Raw genomic sequence first — 21,890 nt, forward strand, 5'->3', positions numbered from 1 at the left:
CATCATGAAATCATTATTTCTGTAGGACAATGGAGATCTCATGCATCAGCAGAAGTTTTTGGCATACCTTGTATGTTGCATTTTCAGCTACTAAAATATCAAATCAGTATTGACATACATTTTCATCTGCTAATATATTCTAAAAGTCTTTTTTTTTCAAATTAAGTAAAAATTATTTTTGAATGAGTTATCAAATTTTCTAGAATGACACAAGAAATGTGGAATCATGGTGGGGTGACTGAATGCAGTCGGGACAAAAAAAAGGAATAGTGACTAATAGTTTTTTTGCCCCATATCAAGGTTGATGTTATAACATTTGCAAAATAGTTATTAAATAAAAGACCTGGAGCACTGCTATGGTTCTCTGCATTGTAGTGTCCAGCCAGCAGAAATAAGTTCTAAGACACCAGTTGAAAAACTGATAATGATGACAATCTCAACTGAGTGATTTTTTTTTTACCTTGCTTTTGCAAACAAGATAATAAAAGCCATGACAAATGAATGGAAAAACCTGGCCTTGAATTAACCAGCAGCACTGAAGTATGGAATGAAATTTTATTCTTGATTCTCATTGACAACATTTTCAGTCCAATTAAAATCTGACCAATAAAATGTTTTAAGTATAGATTTCATTTTAAAACTTAATATTCCTGAAATTGGGGCCAGATCATACAGATCCAAGGCAAGATTCCTGCTATCTTGTACATTAGAACTCATTTATCTGATTTAAATTTATTCAAACCACATGAAGCATACTTTGGATAAAAAAGTTACTACTGTACCAGTGCATGATAAAGATTAGAATCCATCACATAGAATGATCTGGGAGGAGAAATCCCACCTGAGGGTCAGAATTTAAGGGCTAGAATGAGACTCTGTCAAGTCTCTGATCCAGAGGGTGTTTCAATGCATATTATCATCATCTTTCATTCATTTTTAATCAGAGAAGACAGGAGGAAAAAAGATGGTGAATTACCTACATGATTTTACTTAAAAAGACTGAGAATACACAAGAAGAACATTGTATTTTAAAAGTTTGTGAAAACAGAAACAACACTGCTGCAGAGGATGTCCATGATGTCATAAACATAATGACATCATTTATTGTGCACTTAACATAGGTGTATCACAAATGACTTTCGTATGTGGTCAAACTATACCACATTAATATAAGTATGAAAAAATACAAGATACAACAGTACCAGATGTGAAGAGTTCTTTGCAATAAGGTGTCAAACCAGGAAACCGTTCAGTGTGTGTGTGTGTGTGTGTGTGTGTGTGTGTGTGTGTGTAAGATTTGCATTTTTAACATAGCTTTAACAATTTTTCAGTCATATCACTAACATTTCTGCAGTGTGGCAGTTTTATAGTGATGTCTAGCACTGGGGTATTATGCCACAGACATGTAGCATGATGTTCCACCCAGTCAAACTATCCTGACACCAGGCGGACCAGTTGTAGCACTAACCTCTTAATGCTGAGTGCCAAGCGAGGCAGCTGCTGTATCATTTTATTAGTCTTTAGTATGACTCAGCCAGGGTTCGAACGCATGACCTGCCACATCCATGGTGGATGCTTAAACCACTAGGCCACCAGAGTGGTCAACCATTCAATTATGTTTGGCAGTATAGTGTCAAAATCTCTAACACAAAATTATTTTAAATTGATGACAACTTGCAACAAGAATGTTAAAATATGATACATATGCCCCACTATCCACTAAAGTAAGTGGGCAAGAAGTATTAAAACCAGGCCTAGCACAGTTTCTCAGAAAGGACTCTGTTCTCTAAAGTTTGGAGAAGATGGCATTCAGGGGCCATAACTCTTATAAAGTTGGATGCAGAAACTCTTACTCATTCAAAGTCTCGTTGATATAAAGGTGCATGAAAAATCTGGCTCAAATGCTGTTTTCTCTTAACAAAGTTATGCCTAAAATGAAGCAACATGCCATCTAAGTTATGTTGCAAAAATAGGACAATATAGCACCTCTTTTAAATGAGGATAAAACAAAACAGGGCACATGTAATTGTATGAAACAATATTCATACCAGGTCAAAAGTTTATTTTTAGAAATTTCGAAGTTTTCAGATAAAATCTTTTATTAAAATTATGATAAAGAATAAAGTAAACATCAGGAAGACCAGGTTTAGCATAGGGTATTCCAATGTCCTAGGCTCAGACCCTAATAAACAAGTTTACTTCCAATGATAATGATCTTAATATTTAGTCCACACTCATAAAAAAATGATAACTACTTATTATATGTTTACGAAATAAAAGTTACTGGTCAGACACACAGTGAACTTGATTTTGGACATAATCAATTACAAATTACCATTATATACAACACATAATGATAAAAAAAAACTTAACAAACAAAACATAGTAAATATACATAACAAAGGACATACAAACATCCCTAACACTTTTTTTAATAAAAAGCATCAGGATAAATATGTAAAACCTAGAATTTTAACAACAGTACAAAACACACAGTAAAGTTATTTTCCATTTAGCATAAAGAGCTTACCTACAGTCTTTATCTTGTTATGCTGCAGGTGCAGACTACATAATTCTCTTAAACTGAAATGGAAAGAAACATACTCATTATCAAGTCCTGAAGACTGCTCACTAAAAGTGCATAAATTGTTGTGAATCTAATTTTTGTGGTCATCAGTTTTTGTCCTCTGGCAGGAAAGGATATTTTTTCAGCATTTATCTTGGCAGATATGCATCTTTTGGAGAAGGGGGTGTTTTGTCTTCAGAGCTGGATCATTGTTTATTGTTTATTAAGAATGAAGGGATATAGTTCATAATAAGAATGAAATAATGATAACATATATACATGCTTATAAGTCCTGTCCAACCGCAAACAATATCGACCTTGATCTGCCATCACAAGTGATTACTGGCAGATCAGGGTCTATGCTGTTTATTCTACTGATTACTCAAAAACATTGCATAGACCCATATCAGCCAGTGCGTTTTGAGATGGCAGATCTGGATCAGTGTGTCCACCTTGGATGCAGTAGGTTGTGGGTTCGATCCCCAGCTGAGTCATAACAAAGACTTACAAAAATGGTACAAACAGCTGTCTCACTTGGCGCTCAGCATTAAGAGTTAGGACTGATCGGCCTGGTGTCAGGATAATGTGACTGGGTGGGACATCATGCTACATGTCTGCAGTATGATCCCCCAGTGCTAGACATCACTATAAACTGCCACACAGCAGACATCGTAGCGATATGACTGAAAAATTGTTAAAGCTATGTTAAAAATCCAAGTCACACACACACACACACACATTAAACAATTTCTGCTGTGACCTCTTTGTCATTATCAAAATGTTATCATTATTCAAAAATAAAATTAGCAGCAAGAATGTAATAATAAAATTTTAAAATATTCCATTAAAAAAGCATTGATGAAAATAAGAAATAATTGATAATTAGTCACCATTCTTGATTTATCACAGTCTGGTTCTTTAAATCTCATTCACTTAATACTAAGGCTTGCTTCAGGTCCAGCAATATGTATAGAACCAGTCTAAGAAGAATGACACTGAAAAATGGCAAACAATTGCCATTGCAAAACCTTACAGATGCAATGTTTGTAGCACAAAACATCAAAGAGACCAACTGCAACTCATGCCATGAGTACATATACTGCAGAAGGGTAAAGTCAGAGGTTGCACATAATGTCACTTCAGTCATACTGAAAGTGGCTCAAGATCATGCATCAAGTTATCTATGTAAACTAAAATATAATCCCACAAAAAAGCTTAGGCACACAATTACATGAATCAAGAAGAACTGTTCTCTATCTTGTCTTGCAAATAAACATATAGAAATATTTATATACACAGCAGTAATAGCAGCTAAAACAACAACAACACTGAATAACAATAAGTACTACAACTACTACTGTTATTATTATTATTATCATTATCATTATTTAATAAAAATCTATCAAGTCTCTTTAATGGTCTTCCTGCTTCACCCCATTTGGCCCTTAGTGACTTTCTGTTGTAGGATTCTAGGATGGTCTCTGAGACATAACAGAAAATATTTTTGTATTTTATACTGATAAGTTTAATTTCTACTGTAGATACATCATACTTACTTGCTGTATGCTTAATACTTACTTATCTATGTTTTCTATTTTCCTTATCCTATTATCATAAAGCTTAAGTTCTCTCAAATCCTGAAAATATATAAAAGAGAAAACACTTAAAATAACTAAATCTTACATTTCCCTTGAAATCAACATTTTTTTAAAGTACCCATTTTGGAAAAAGTTTATGATTGCTACAAACTAAGAATAGCAAGGCACAATAATCTTTCGTAGAGACAACCGGATCCCTTTCTGCAGTCCATATATGTACCCTTCAGTACAGACAAAAATGTCACTTTTCACAAAACCATACACAACTGATGCCATAAATATAAATGAACTGACTTTGCCTGTCAAGCAGTTTGACGTTGTACTACAAACCCTGAAGATCCAAAAATTAACTGTTTCAATCAGAAAAAGAGCTGTATGGAAACCTTTTATATCAATCAGTGAAAAACACTGGATTTATTTTTAAAAGTGTAACTAACTTAAACTGTCTCTGAAAAGGCTACTCAAAGTGAATACCCATGTGAAAAACACTGCTGTCATTAATTTGGAACGTACTGCATTTTTTTTTATCAACCCATGCATCAGGTGTCAAATATGCAAACTTTTCCGATTTCAAAACACAAAATTTTTCAACCATATGTAAACTGAATCACCTGAATGTTGTTTCTCTGATTAACACAAAACAAAGGTTTTGGTCTAACTACTTTAATGGCTAGGTCACTACTCTCCCAAACAGAGAAAACATGCACACACCAGTTTCTTCCGTTAATGTTATCATAAGACACAGGGTTATAACTGAGTGTAGAGCCTGGAGTTGACCTTATGTGACATGTAACTGTCAGATCATTTGTAAAAACAGGATGTTAGAACCGTATATTACCACACCAAAGAAAGAGTCAGAAAATAAACATGTGGTTTTAAAGTGATTCTCACAAGAAACTGTTATTTTATGTGCACCCTTGTCATGCAATGAAACAACAATTTCCATTTGCTCGACTGTATGCCTTGCATTGTTCCAAGATACCATCAGAATTCGACTGAAAATGGCATCAAAGGCAAAAAAATTAAAATAGATCTGAAACAAATGAAATTATCTTTCAGACCCTGCTTACAACCGACCAATGATAACAGTAATGTTATTAAACCAGTGGAGCCATTGTCATCCAAAGATGAGATAATGGTTACTTGTAAGATAAAACATAATTGTGTGCAGCAATGGTTGAAAACGTACAGCTCAGACAGGCTACATTTTCAAAAAGAAGTCGATTCTCTGTCCAGAACAGGATCTTAACCACCTATAGGAATTGATTTGGAATTGAGAAACAGAAAAATATGATGCTTATGCTGATTGATGGGGAAGACAGAAGTACCTTAAATTTTCAGGAAGCTATGAAGATTTTTTGTTGTTGTTGTTGTTGCTGTTGTACGGTTTAATGCCATTTTTCAGCACAAGATAGGCTATACATGGCAGCCAGTATAACTGGTGGAGGAAGAACCCTGGAGAACCCTGGGAAGAACCACCAACCCACGAGAAGCTACTGGCAGGCTTTCTCGTGTACCCACATTAGCCGAGTCTGAGACTCAAACCCATGCAGACAGAGGTGAAATGGCAGTGATCTGGAACAGTGAGTGCTTTAGACCACTCAGCCACTTGGAGGCCCAAGCTTTGAAGAAATGGAAGAAAACAGAAGAGAGAAGAATCTGTGAACTTAAAAACATGAAATGATTTGTTAATAAGTGAACAGTTTACTGAGTCTGAGTTACATTTAGAAGACTTCCTCATTGAAAACACGCCATGATGTGTGGGATAAGTTCTTCTCGGCCTGCTAGTCAGATTAATACATTCTAATCACTACTAACTAGTGTAATGTTTTCTTGTATAAAAATATTTTGAAAACATGCCTTGGCTTTAGTTACAATATATAACCAATACTTTTGTCATGTATTTAAACAATATAATATTTTTAAAAACTAGTAAAGACTGATCATCTGCTTGAATAAGACTTATAGGTTTGGAATCTGACTCACTGTTTTTTGCCTTGATGAGTCAAATGACTTACATGAGGCCATTTGTAGATAAAACACTGATACTGGGCTTTACTTGCAAGTCAATCTACAACCCACCAATCAATAATATGGGAGGTGGCTAGTGTGTTGCTAGTTGTAACATATTTCATGTTTTTATGCACAAGTTAACTCAAAAATGGGAATAAAATTAGTATGAAAAAGTTATTTCACTTTGCCCCTTACTTAGGAATTATTCAGTCAAATGCTGATAATGCTATTTCAACAATATGTTACTTACCAGTGACATCTGCCTAAGAGCCAAATGCCTGATGGCGAAATGCCAAATAGCCAAATGCCTGATAGCCAAGTTCAAGAGCAGTTGGCCAAATTCTGTCCAGTGGTTTTGGGAAAGTGGTACAAGTTCTTTATGTTAGTAACAGTTGTCATATTTGATGGCAATGCCCTCTTGCCAGGATCTTGCCAGGATGCTTTCTATCAAATGTGGTCAAATGCAGTTAAGTTGTTTTTTATCAGTTGTTACTAATTTTAGTAACAGTGGCCATATCTGATAGCAAATAAGCATCATTTTATATAAATGAAATTGAAAGCCAGGTAGCTGTCTGCCATGTTAGGTTGAAACATTTTAATTGATTTTGAGTAGTCAATAGCAATTGTTCATGGAAGAAGGATGACATGATGGATGTACATTTAGTACTATGCCATAAGATCACTTGTCCTTCAAAATTATAATCATGAAGGACATTGTGGGAAAACAAGGAACATATGTAGAGATACATGCACTGAATGAAATATGCAACTTTAGCAGTGATCTAAAGAAAACACTCAAAAAAAAACTCTTTTGAGTGATCTCATAAAAACAATATATAGGGATTTTTTTCAAAGGGTCATTAGTGACATCAATCCACAAAGGAACACTTTCTCTGGGTTTTTCTTTGCATTTAAGCATTGAAAGTCTCCATCTATGTCTCAATACTTAATCAAAAGAAATTCTGAAAATTGGGCAGTCTCATTTCCACATGTATTTAAGAGTTAGGTAGAACTCTTCTGTATGATCAAAGAGAACCCCTATTTCATATTGTAACCCAGTTTTCAGAATTTCATCAGGTGAAAATTTCATTCCCATTGGATTGAATATTTTCATAAAATGATGGGATGAGGTTCCATCCTCATCTACAAAACTCCTGGCTAAGAAATACAGACAAAAATTGCTTTTTCAGACATCATGATCAATATAAGTAAACTATAATAGTGTAGAGTTATACTTACTGTGTTGAATTCTAAACTCTTTATCTTTTCGATGAAGTTGCAAGACAAATCTAACACCCTCAATTTTCTAAACTGAAAAACAGACAAAACATTATCTCCTTAAAATGTATTATATTGATTCATCTATAATATCTCTCCTTGATCAACAAGGTCCAAAAACACTCATGGCATAAACACAGTACAAGATAAGTTAGGAAACAAATGTTTAACACTGTCGGTGGTAGGGGTAAGTTTTACTGACATGTGAGAAAGGACTGAATTTTGACCAAAACAACATTGCACGGGCGTATCATAGTTTGATGAGATTTATGGGGTGTGATCAGAATGTCGACTCTGGCCTGCAGATATCTCAGTGGGATTTCTCGACGTTGTATCTGATTTATTCTTTCTCGTTGGAACATCTAGATTTATTCAGACAGTCAGTCATTGACATACATGTGCAAGCTACTGTTGCTCCTGCTCCAGCAGGTGGTTACAGAGCAATTGCTGTTATATTGTCAGATTAAACAATGTTGCTTTACAGTGTTGGTGGATGAATGAGAGTTGTTGATGCGCCCATATAAAACAAGTAAGTGCTTTCAAAATATGTAAATGCTTTCTGAACATGTAATTAGATCATTCATGATATCATAATATCATATCATCATGTCAATGTTACTCTGACACCTGGTCAGATTAAAAAACTTAAATCCATATCGAAGAAGAATTCTGGGGCAAAAATAACTCTGAAATCAGTAGCGTTGCAGGGCCAAATAAATTAGCGTTGACTGAACATCAACTCAAACACTACAATGATGCCAAGAAATCAAGAACTGGTGTGAGACTTGATCTTTCTGCAAATGCAATCAGTGACACAACAAAAACCGGTAGTATATTTCTGTTTCTAGCGACATTACCAGTGTTAATTGCAGCAGATGCACTTGGTGCCATTGGAACAGCTATCAGTATGGCACTTAAAAAAGCAACAAGACACGGCATAAACACCTAACAAAATATGTACGCAGTCTAAGATTACCAGGAATGCGGTATGATCAAGGTCTAAGGCTGCTGGGGTCGTTTTGCTAAAACTCCCGATGTCTAATTTTGATTTACTTGATGTTGCTTGGCAACTAAACATAAAAAACTTCAGAGGTGTTTTCATGCATGATCAGTTGGAAAAACCAAGCCATGTTGAAACCGGTATCATTAACCTTGATGGAAGTTCCTGCCCTGGTACTCATTGGATTGCATATGCAGTTGATCCACGTCGGTTGTTTATTTTGAATCGTGTAGATTGGCACCACCAAAAGAATTTTTACCCTATAGTGGCTTAGTCAGTGACATACCAATCTGGTATTCAATATTACCAAAACAGACAATAAAGGATCCTCCAATATGCAGTCCAGAAGTGCTTGCTGTACTTAATGCTGTGTCAAGGTCATCAGCACTATCTCATAAAATTGTGCATGAGTATACTGCATGTTGCTTTAAACAGGTTAATGGTTTATAACAGCAGATATCTACAGAAGATCTGCTGAAGGCAAGCCCCAGGGTGACATTGATTTATCCAAATATGCAAGATGAGATGAACTTGCTGATCTTTTGCGCCTTGCCGATGTTGATCAAAATGAGGTTGTTTTTTTTCAGGATCAGCAAGGACAGTTAAAAATGAGCAATATCCCGTTGACAGATATTATTCTGTGAGTTCCAGGTGCCACCAAAGTTAACTTTGTGGTGTTTACTAAAACCAGTAAAATTAAAAACTCAGAAATAATGTTTGCTGCAACATATGCGTGTATAAATATATCATAGATATTGTTAATTGGGTTAAATGATGGTGCAATATCAGACAATGAATTTGCTGCAATCAGGGATATTTATGACTGGTATCACAAGAACACAAACACATTGCCAATGTTGCCAGTGTTACATTTAGAATGTATAGATTATAATGACTGCAGAATAACCATACGACTTGAACAGATCATAGCTAACACAACAGTGCCAACTACCACAATAATATCAGCAACATCAACACAGCCAGAATTTGATTTTGGTTTTCCAACTCTGGTAAATGCTTCTAATGGTTGGTCAATTGAAATTGCACTGGCACAATTGCGACTTTATTATAGGTGGCCAAATATCAGAGAAAAATCATTTGGTAGATTAGAGGCTAATAATTCACTGGTATTCTTGCATAAAACCACAACTGATGCAGCTGGTGGGCAAGGCCCAATCTGGGAGGTCATTACCATCCCAACAGGATCATATCAAATCGAACAAATCAACGAAGAACTTCCACATGGAATCAAATCAATAACAGGGAAAGAATCAAAGATCGCTATCAAGGTACATGAACCAACACCCACAGAAATATCAATGCCAGATTATACCTTTTACAACTACAAGTCGTCAATCGGAACTGTGCTGGGGAGGCCATTACTAGACCACCATGACCACAACGATCTGATTATTTTTTTGGCAAACGTGCAGAAAAGAAAATTCCAGAGCTTACATGACACTTTCACTGGTCTGCTTGGGTAGAATGACATAAAGAAAAACTTAATCAATACAGTAATAGTGTGATTAGATACAGACAAAAACATCATGAAAGTTCTAGAAGAGAGTAACATAGGGGAAGATGAGGCAGACTATGTTAGAAGAGGTCAAAATACCTAGAATAGCATTATGAAGATGTAAAAGCAATGGAATCTGAATTAGAGGGAAACCACAAATTGGGGGTTTCTAGTAAATCGTTTATTGATGAAATAATGTAGGAACATAAAAATGCACAGAGCAATCAGAGAGGGCTTTTCAAGTGGTATATAACTGAATATTCAAATAAGACTCATAAGCAGGAAATCATTAACATATTATCATCTATGAGACTGGTGAAATTTGATGCAGAATATTTTCAAAATTCTGTGCTAGAAACAGCAATTGGCAAGTTATTTCTTGATTATTTCAAGATTACCAAGGAACAAATATCTACACTCAAACTACTTGGGTTGGATATCAATAAAATAAAGCAGGAACTCGAAGGCACAATTGATGAATATCTTCCAAAAATTATTGTGGAATGGGAGAAGTTACAGGGCCCTACAGATATTCTCTGACATGATAATGATCCAACAGGTGGTAGTCATCATGTATTGCCTGGTACTGTCAATATCACATAGACGACTTCTGTAAATATAGTCTGTGACATAGTCGATGGTACCTATACAGTGTCTGGACAAGCTTTACAAGGGCTGGCCCAGCAGGGATATGTTCTTTACAGCTTTTCTCCAGATGTCCCACCAGGTCATTTGATTGTGTTGGTGCCCGTTAATCCTGTTTATTTACAATGTCATAATTTATCACTGTCATGAATACTTTTCCGTCTAACAGACCAAGATGGTAATATACTGGACACACGTGGTGATTTGTTGTGGGGTTTAACGCCATTTTTCAGCACGATAGGCTATACATGGCGGCCAGTATTAATGGTGGAGGAAGAACCCGGAAAACCCCGGAAAGAACCACCGACCCACGAGAAGCTACTGGCAAGCTTTCTCACATGCCCACATTGGCTGAATCTTAGACTCGAACCGCCGCAGACAGAGGTGAGATGGCAGTGATCCGTAACGAAGAGCGCTTTAGACCACTCGGCCACTCGGGGCCCCTCACACGTGGTGAAGAATTAACTGTTAGTTTGTATGTGCAAGACAGACCATAATGTTACACCATTGATAAAAAAAAAAAAAACCCCAAAAACCCAACATTTTTGGCATTTACTTTTGGGTTTTTTTTGTTGTTGTTTGGGTTATTCTTCTCATCCTGCAGGAATATTAATAGACTCCAACACAAGTTACTTTATTTGTCTTGCATGTGCACTTACAGCTTCTCGAGTTTCATATTTTTGAGACAAATGTGGTCGTATTTTGTCAATGGCGCTTGCCAATGGAACAAATTTAGCTGAATCATGCTGTTCGAATAAATCCACCAATGACAATTCCATTTTGTGTTAGAGTAATTTTATAAATGTATACTCAGCTGTGAGTGTACACCTGCCCTCTTCACATCGCATCTGTATCATATCATAATCATCACTGATTTTTTCAACATCAAGTTGAATTGCAAGACCATCTTGCTGCAATTGTTCCATCATAAAGATAATCTCATTGATGTTTACCTGGATAAATAAACAACAAATGCATTTCTTTAATAAAAGATTTTATCAAGACCAATTCGATAACATGTTGTTGGATCATTTAAACTTATCATGATGAATCCATGTGTGGTTTTCTGAGCATGTGCAAATAAATCTTTAAACATACCTACGTTCATATCACTGGGACACCATGATGCATGAATATTTTGAAGTGTATGTGTATCAACTCAATTAAAAATCACCGAAAATCACTGCTGGGTGATGTAAATGACATCTGTGTTTTTATGTCTGCCCCGTGAAAATATTCTGGTTGGATTTGCTTGTTTGTCAAGCAAGACATCGTCAACCACTAGATTGTTGATATCCCCATTAAGATCCTCGATGGACGGCGATTCATCGACGTCTGTGATAAATTCAATAACATCATCTTCAGCTGCTGCGGATTCATTAAATTCCTTGAGAACATTATAGCATCATTGGTCATCTATGGAATCTAGCTACTAAATAAAGTTTGTCTCATTTGAGCGACCTCATTATCAGGTTGAGCAACAACTGAGTTTTACCCGACCCAGATGGACCAATTATAAGCTCAAAAGGAATTTGGCAACACTGGATGATGCTTGACCGATGCTTGCTCATGTATTGCTGAAAAGTCAATCACGGTCATATTGTACAGATATAATATTATTTTATTCATGAGTTTATATTGTGTTACATGCAAGACAGTCACTGGTACAAAATTTCTCAGAGCAACCACATTGAAAAATAGCACACTGGCACTTACACGTAAATGTGTAAAATGCAGCACACAAAATTATAAGTTTGTGAGTATTCCTGTTGCAAAAGTGGATGGTGATATTGCAAAGGCACTCTAGAAAATACAAAGAGTACCATGGGCTAAGTATCCTGTGGAGAAACATCTTCCAGAATATTATTACTGTGGTCCTGGAACATGCCTTGCTATTAGACTTGACCCAAAACCAGGGGAATTTCCGTTAAATGCGATTGATCAAGTGTGCCATAATCATGATGTTGCATATAAAAATCCAGATTTACAACAATGACATATCATGATGTCAGGTTAATTCACACGCTGAATTCGATAAAGAAAAAAATATACAAGTATCACTTGCGAATTGGTTGAAAAGATAGGCGATGAAAGGTAAAATAGTGTTGGGGGCTGGCAATTAAACACCAACAATTACATAATGGAGTCAATTTATTATAGTCCAATCGGATACTGAAGAGGTTCTGCAGCAATTAAAAGTTTTGCTGATGCAGCAGGTGTCACACGAGCAGTACTCACAGATTGGTTGTCACAACAAGCCAAATGGCAAATTTATCTTCCACATCCCAAAATGATTAAACATGGATAGTTTGATGTCAGTACACCCAACGAAGTTCATCAGGCAGCTATCTTGTTTTTACACGTCATGCATAAATGACACACATACAAATACACTTGGACTGTTGTAGATGTTGCAAGCAGATACAAACAGGATGAACTGTTATCATCTAAAACAGTAACTGAAGTTGCAGCAGCGTTTGAATGAATTTATGCATTGTGCTGGCCACAAATGCTACAGGTTAGTCCTGGCAAAGAATTTCTTGGTGCAGTAACGATGCTGATGCAACAATAACACATTAAGATCAGACGTAGACACACCACGATACATCACAATCAGGCAATCATTGAGCACAGCAATTCTTTGGACATCAATATGCCCAAGAATTAATACAAGTTCAGGACAGATCTCATGAACTGGTTGCAGGACTACCTCAAGTGGTGGCCATACTAAACAACGAAGTCACGAGCAGAATTAACATGAAACCTGTCAATGCAATTGCAAAAGAACACATAATACGATAAAAAAATCACCAAATCAACTACAACAACTAGTGTTGGATAGTAAAGACACAGTGAGGTATTTATATGAATCTGGTGGACATGAGGGTGGTGCAGCAAGGGTAACTGATCCTGTATGGAGTGTAACAACACATAAAAATTCCAGCGTGGTAAGATCTACTACGCAGCCACCAATGTATGGATTAGATTCAACTGCTCCTCAATGTAGATTTGTGCATGAACAATTACTTGTAATTCCTGAAAACACCCAGTTACCACCAGATTGGATACAATGTGGCAGACGCTTGCGGACTCCCCACACGCGCTAATAAACAATGTTAACAAGAGTCACGCGCTGAAGAATGAGGCTCCTCTATGTCTGTTACATTCAAGACACTTCAGAGAGACATTTCACATGTGTGGCTGAGACTACTATCGATTCTGTCCACAGTAAATTGCTTTACATCATTAGGAAAATGTTGCCATATTATTGTGTTACAGCAGGTGCAGTGATTATTTTATCGTTGTTTCAGCACCATGACAAATTCCACATCCAGATCAAACTGGCCTAATCTTTTTTGTCAACTCGCACATAACCAGCTAATTTATCTTTGCTGTATTGATAATTCATGGTGATGCCATCATTGTTTGTGATGCTGTTGACAGCTCCAAAATGTAGACAACCCTGTGTAACTGAAATATTTTATTACTCTAATCACAGCCAGATAAACTAAATTTGACCATTCGATGCGATCATTGACAATCTAGATATTGGTATCTGATATTATTAATCCCTGAAATGAAGGAATTGTTATTTTATATCTCAGAATCCAGCATGATGGGTTTGGTCATGAAATGACTTGCGTCTCTGATGCTGACACTGCTTGTTGTACAGCCTCCACTTGGAATCTCGATGATATCATTAAGAACGAGTTTTTGTTTAGTGTCCATTCCAGGAATATCAACGAATATATTTTGTTGGTGTGTATCTGTTGGTCGATAACATAGCGGGTCTTGCTGAGTTGGAAATTTTCCCTTGTGAAGATCAAATAATTTATGCTGAAGTGAATCACAGACGTTTTTCCTAGATACAACTATTAGATCATTGGGGCGCCATAAGTTCCAGAAATCTGACATTGGAGTCTCTGAAATTGCGGTACGCAGTATTTCACATTGAATTTTGTCAGGTTGTAATCTGATTAATGATTTCAGTTGTCATAGTTGTTCATCCTGTGATCAATTGTCATACAAAACTTCTTCATAGTGCCCAACATAGTTGTTAACCAATCAAGAAATATCTGTAATGTTTCTTTAGATACTGTATAAATCTCATCCCAGATAATTATTCTCAGGATATATCTCTCACCCATTCATTCGGGGGTCCATACATCACCTTGCCATCTAAAGAAACTATGATATGTGCATTCGCTGACACCACATTGTCTCGTCTCTCTGGCAAGCCGGTAAGTTGGCATCAACACAATCATGTCAGAGATTTTAAATAATTCTATTGCATGTGTTGTTTTACCAGAGCCACCTGGACCACTCAGATAGACCGTGCTATATCTTGTGACTGGATCATTTACTATGGTGATGATGAAATCTGCGATAAATTATCATTGCAATAATAAATATCAGGTGTTTTAACATCGGCGGATTCAGAAAATTTATGTATTTGTTCGTGTTTTATTCATCATGAACCCCAACCAACAACACTGACATTATCGATAAATGGGTCAAGGAGGTCCATGCTACAATGACTAATATAAAAAGAATCCTCTGTGACTTTAAGAGCATCATTGGGAAATCTACTGATCATTGGTAATGGGTTTATTGATGAGTATGTCAACATAGATGATCTCAAATGAGTAAACTGAGGAGAATTGCCATTGTAGCAGATAACTACTGTACCCACGTTTTCTCCATCTTGCATGATTGCATTTATCCATGACACCAACACACCTCTTGCTGCTGTGTCCCTGACAACAAAATCAAATTCGGCTGGATCCATAATTAATCTTGTGCAATGACGTGCATTATCAGATGATGAAAACTGAATAAACTTACCGATAAATTTTCTGCAGATGTCTTTGTCCTCTTGTGGTAACCGTATAGATTTTTGTGATTTGTATGAAATTATCACAGAGGTTACAGTCAATGATGTGAGAATCTTGGCATCGAGCATGTATCATAATAGCAATATTGGAGCCCAACCAGGCTGATTTTTTACGCAACATTCGTTGAAACTGACAATGGTATCTGGTTTATTAAAGTGTCTACCAAACCAAATTGGTATCACTTGCTCAAAACTCAAATGATTCAATATCAGCAAATCAAGTAAGATCAATATTTGGTAGTGGTCCATTTATTGCAGCTCGTGTCATTTCGTGTGTTGGGTGCCCAAATCATTCAAAATAACAATGACACTTGCCAAATCCAAGAAAAGCCACCAGAGAAGCAGTGATATTGTCAACAGAAATCATGTCAGAGGAATTATATTTTGTGTTCCAAAGACTGCCATGGCCAAACTCAACACAAGATTGTGATACATCATTGAGAAATTCATTGTTGGGCTATACGAGCTACAATGGACGATGCTGTAAAACAGTTAACAAGCAAATCATCACTGTCTATGTTATATTTTACCAAAATTTGTTTCATCTTTTGTTGGAGTAATTCCTTCTAAAAAAGAACCCCAGCCAGCAGAAGAAACTGATCAAATATTGATTCATCCGACTCAGAGTCATCTTCATAAAATAGCCAGACCAATACAGGGTCATGCTTACTTATTTTGTAGATTTCTTTGTAGATATCGCCGTCATAAAATTGTATTATTCTCTCCCTTGGAAATTTTGTCACTGAGGTGGTCCATGCATGTGAATTATGATCATATAAAATTATCGAAGCACCCTTACTACAATATTTACCAGAATTGTACAAAATCTCAATGATTATTGTTTTTACAATTTTTGGAATCTTTAATGTTTTTTTTCTAAAATAACCATGTCATTTATTTTAGCTCTGTTAATAAGAGAGTTTTCCCAGTTAATTTTTTAATTATTCTTGATTTGTGAGCCCATTTCCTTGCCTCAAATGTGCAAAATGTTCTCTGACAGATTGAGTCATGCAATTTAAACTGTTTTCATCAGAGCAAGAGCAGCTATGTCTGGTTCATTCAAATGATAAAGTGCATAAACAACTGCGGAAACTGGATATGCATTACTGTAGCATGATTTGTCAATTCCGGTGAAAATACCTGCTTTAGAATTAATCTACTATGATGACATTGTTATGTTGCCATGATTCCTTAACAGGGTTGAGTTTATCACAAATAATCCAAGTCGGACCATCTTCACTAACATGTTCAGCAATAAATTTTATTCTGAATAATTACATACTTGCTGTCATCAACAAGATTATTAACAATAGCAGATGCTCATTTGTCTTTCAGGGTGGAATCAACGGAAATACCATCGCCATCATTCTTAAATGTTGAAAACATATGAGATGCACCATCACTGATAAATTAATTCTTTGCTTGTTTGATAAAATCATACAGTTGTAACTCAAATGGTATTTGTTTTCTGTCACCTGGTAATCTGTCAAAATCTGATTTGGTGATGTACAATCACAGATAACCTTGTAAACTCATCTTGTGTCGCTTCTAGTGATCTGATGTAATTTTTGATGAGATTTAAATGTTTTTTATTTTGGTAATATGATTTTGTTTCCGGTGAGATCTTGATACTTTTGTTGCAGTAATCTAGCTTTGTCCCCTGCTATATGATTACTTTTTTTTAATATACATAATAGTATTTCTCTAATTAGGCTTTCATCTAATTAGACTTTTGCTAATAGTATAATGATCAGCCAAACATAACGTTGCAAATGGCTGATGATACACCTTGTGAAAAAAATGTCGCAGTGATTATTGTTCGACGTGGAAGCACCAGCCCAAAACCTTGTCTGTTTTGTGGATTTGCATTTAAAGGAAAAACGCAATTGTGTGTAGCTTATGGTGGGACAGAATATTGTGCATCAAAAAGATACTTTGAGATAACAAATGCTTCAGATGATGTAAACATTAAAAATCAACAAGATTGCATTGACTGTTATATTAAAAACAATAAAACTGATCAAATTAGTAAAAAATCTGTTGAACAAGTTAGTGAAGACTCATCTGGCACCCCTTAGGTCAATTACCCACTTCCATACTGCTCATATCAAATACAAATATTCACATCTTATAGCACATAAAAAAGCATCACGATGTGTCATATAGAATATGTTACTGTTTGTTGGTCATTCCAATAGTTCCATGTATATTTTGTTTGTGTCGTTTTTTTTTCACCCATGTCTGGACGCTCCCAGTTGGTTGACCCCTTCCTGCTTAATTATGATTAATTGTTAATTTTTGGTTAAAAAAGATATTCACATTTTATAGCGCATAAAAAAACATCATGATGTGTCACATATAGTTTATATTATCATGCATTGGTCATTCTAATGGTTCCATGTATTTTTTTTTATGTCATTTTTTTCACCCCACCCCCCTCCTTCTGCCATTTGTCAGATCACCTCTCCTGCTGCTGTAGGAGCATGTATGCATCATTGACATCAGATATATACTATGACGGATATATTGCTGGAAGAGACCATCACACATCAACCCCTTATTCTGTTGATGGACCCTTGCAAAGCCAGGTTTGTTGATGTAGAGGGGCAATTCAAACAGAGTCAAATGACCTTTGAGAATTGAATCGTCTGGTGGTAAATGAGCACCACAACCAGAACCTGAAGTGTTTATGAACAGCTGGGAGTTGGGGTCAGGTGCATGCATGGTGACCCCAGTCAGTAATCTGTCCCAAATGAAAGTACATGTAATAATGAAAATCTCATCCTAGTGGAATCATAGCTGACAGAGATTCTCTGTGTGGTTTCCATATTGCAAAAAGCACAAAACATAGATGTTGCATATGGAGACATTCTAAAGGAACTAGATCTGCAGAAGCATTCAAGGTTTCAAGTAGGGAATAAACCAGTCAACATCTTTACACATGGTGTCTATAGAAGTGTCATGATTTGTTCTGTCCAGTACCATGGGACCTGGGCTAAGCTCTGGTTCATGAGGACAAAGTTCTGAGATAAATGAGTTCTGACTTCTCATAGCTTGGTAAAAGACCCAACCAAATTCCTGTTGAAGAGCAAAGGGACAGAACCTGAATGAGGTACTGTACCTGAACACTGTGGATCAGCCAGTAGTCAAAATATCAGAGAATTGGAATTTCCAGTATAAAGAGGTATGCCACTACATTTCCAAGATTTATGGCTCAGCAGGTTGCTTTCTGTAGAAATTTCTTTCAATGCTATGAAGAGAATAATTGTTTCAAGGTTTCTCTATGCTACAGCGTGCACTGTCACATTTGGTCAAGCTTATTTTAGTGTTTATTTTAGATAAAGCTGGATGCTTTTTGTTGAATTTGTTCAAATTCTTTTGAGTGGTTTTTAGTACAAGATTTTAAAAATAATTTAAAGGTGCTCATAATTTTGTAACAGTCACTATATTTCAGCATCATCTATACTATTGGAAAGAGTTTCATGCCAGGATGTTTTCTGTCAAATGTTTTCAAATTCTGTTCAGCAGTTTTTGAGAAGTTGTTTAAGGGTTTTTCTATTTTTAGTAATGGTAGCCATATTGGATGATGGATAGGAGCCAGGTGAGTTGAACAAGAATCCCAAGTGGACCTTACATTACTCAACTAGTTTACATAACTTAACAGTTAACCATTTCACAAGGCAGAATTAAGTAGTATTGCAATAACACGTCCTGTGTAAACTATCAAACTTTACACCATATTTATTTTACCTATTTTATTATATTCTAATTACAATCTTTTTAAATATAATGGCATAATTAATAAGCACAATCTCTTGCTGACAATTTAAGTCATCAATTGTCTCGATGAAAATAAACCCAAGAGGTCCAAAATATGGCTTCAAGAGTGGTAACAAGGTCAAGGCCAATAAGATCATCTTGATGATATGCATTGATTCCATTGTTTTAAAACTGCTGATGATCCTGATGATATAAGCCCACATTAAAATTTTAATGAAAACTGATTAGAGTCCTGACTTCCACAGTCAGTCAATCACATGCAATACATACATGTACAAACTCAATACAGTCCAAAATCTTCATGATGGGTTACATCTTGGATTTAGCAGACCATCCCCACCATAAAAGAGAAAATAAGAGAAGGCAATTTGGAAGAAAAGGAGACCAATTTGGTCACAGAGGCCTTTCAAAGGCATATAAAAAGTAACTAAAAATGATGCCAGAATCAGAGTGAGTCTATTTTTAAAATACCCTTTCTTCTACTGGCATTAAAAGATAGTAATGAAAGTCCTTCATCACTTTCTCTATATCATATTTTTAAAGGGTTTTTATTAGGGGGGTAACACTTGCCAGTAAAAAAAACGTAACCACCATACAATCAATCACTCATCTGTCCATGTTTCAGTTTTTAAGTGTATGTATGTATATATATATATATATATATATATATATATATATATATATATATATATATATATATATATATATATATATATATATATAATGTAATCATGCTGATACATAAAATTAGCATAAACATATAATATTACAAATTGTCATATTTGGACCACTAGATAATACAATGTAGTGTGTCTTGCCAGTGAGCAAAACTAAAATCTATGCTATGTGACTACAAGAGATGTGTTCATAAAAAACAAATGTCCCATCAGAGTGCCTGAAATGAGCTAAGCACAAAACTTAACTAATATGTTATGTATAGGTGAATGAACAGTTGGACATGGGTAACACTATGCTGTGTGGGGCATAAAAACTTGAAAATGAAACCTTACAAAATCTTAAAATTGTTGAAAGGACTCTGCAGCTGAAAAAATCATGCCTAAATCATATGAACCAATAATGAAGGTGAGCCTAAAACTCTGATCTTCATTTTATGCACTAAATGAGAAGGAAAGAGTCAACTCAGACAATTTACTTACCTTCTCTAAGTTGTCTATAACTGTGAGTTCAGTGGCATGCAGATTAATTTCATATACTTTGCTGAGGTCTGTTTCCATATTTTGTGCAAGCTTCAATGTAAAGAAAAATCATGAAGCATAGTCATAGAAAAAACAACAATGTCACCATCACATTTTTACCCAGTTGTTATATTTGATTTATAAAAGATGGAAACATTACAACAGAAAACAATTTTCATTTCAAAGAAGCAGACATACAAAGGAAGTGGAAATTGTCATAGGATACAAAAGCACCACCCAATAATGCAACAATTAGACTTATTTAAAAAACAAAAAAACAACCATAGCTGAAAGGATTCATACATAGTACTAAAAACATGGGAAGAAAATACTAACAAGAAGGTCAAGGACATGCATGCTGAGCCAATGATTGAAACATTGCTGCAGAATATGGAACTCTGAGCCCAAATGTCAAAAGGCTGAGCAAGTGCATTCCAGAATGAATAGCCTTGTTCAAAATGATTCATTCCAAGTATGAATTTAATCTATCAAGAGGTGCATGAAACAAAAACAAAATAAAACTTTAAATAAAACATTGATGCAAATTTTCTATGACTGTGACCTTGATCACAAGGTCAAACAAGCATGTGTGTCATAAAATGAATTATATGTGCTTCATAACGATTCACTCCAATTATACAAAAAATTCATCAAGAGATTTTGGAAATATAGTGAAAACTTTAAACAAAACCTAAATGCACAGCTTTTATGACTATTACCCAAGGTCAAAAGGGCAAGCTAGCATACTGCTGAATGAATTGTCTTGACTTCATAACAATTTGTCTAAAGATAAACAAAATTCATCATGGGGTTTAGGAGATCTAAGTAAATTAAGAAAATTTAACCAAAGCCATATTACAAAGTTTCTATTACTATTACACTGACCTCCAAGGTCAATGGGGCAAACTCGTGGCACAGAATGAATTATCATACATTCATAATGATTCATGCCAAGTTTGATCAGAATCAATTCAGGTGCTGGAAAAATGTATTTAAAACAATGAAAACCTTGAACCAAAACATTAGGAAATAACTTAAGTGTGCCATATTTTGCTCATCTGGCTTACATCAATTAATAGCTAACTGTTTCACTAAGCAGGTTCATTTAGTACAGTAAGAGTAAAACCCAATTCAAACCATCTCCCAAACTGTATATTGTGCTGATTTTACCTATTTTATCATAGTTTGATAAAATTTCTTTCCAAATACAAAAGCATAATTGATAGCACAGGAAAAAAATCATACAAGAACTTATCCAGAATATTGGATACACACCTATTTACCAAGTTTCCTCATAGCTTGATCAGCAGTATGGTAGCTACAGCAGTACCAACTGATTTCAGCACAGCTAACAGTTTGAAACAACTATTTGCATTATGAAATTCAGCATTGCTAGTATTCAGC

General features: G+C 35.5%; 1 protein-coding gene across 2 annotated transcripts in view; it reads right to left on the minus strand.

The window, feature by feature from the left end:
* The window catches only part of LOC149806092 (uncharacterized), a 123,250-nt gene that overhangs the window by 94,546 nt on the left and 6,814 nt on the right, over window positions 1-21,890 (minus strand). For both annotated transcript variants that reach the window (XM_089950969.1, XM_089950968.1), the window contains exons 3-6: window positions 20,448-20,537; window positions 7,417-7,488; window positions 4,145-4,203; window positions 2,531-2,583 (exon numbers count right to left, since the gene is read on the minus strand). In XM_089950969.1, coding sequence (XP_089807095.1) covers window positions 2,531-2,583; window positions 4,145-4,203; window positions 7,417-7,488; window positions 20,448-20,537 — 274 coding nt within the window. The remainder of the gene's footprint in view (window positions 1-2,530; window positions 2,584-4,144; window positions 4,204-7,416; window positions 7,489-20,447; window positions 20,538-21,890) is intronic.

The sequence above is a fragment of the Sinohyriopsis cumingii genome, chromosome 2, assembly GCF_028554795.1.
Source record: "Sinohyriopsis cumingii isolate HCF-2022 chromosome 2, ASM2855479v2, whole genome shotgun sequence".
NCBI lineage: Eukaryota > Metazoa > Mollusca > Bivalvia > Unionida > Unionidae > Sinohyriopsis > Sinohyriopsis cumingii.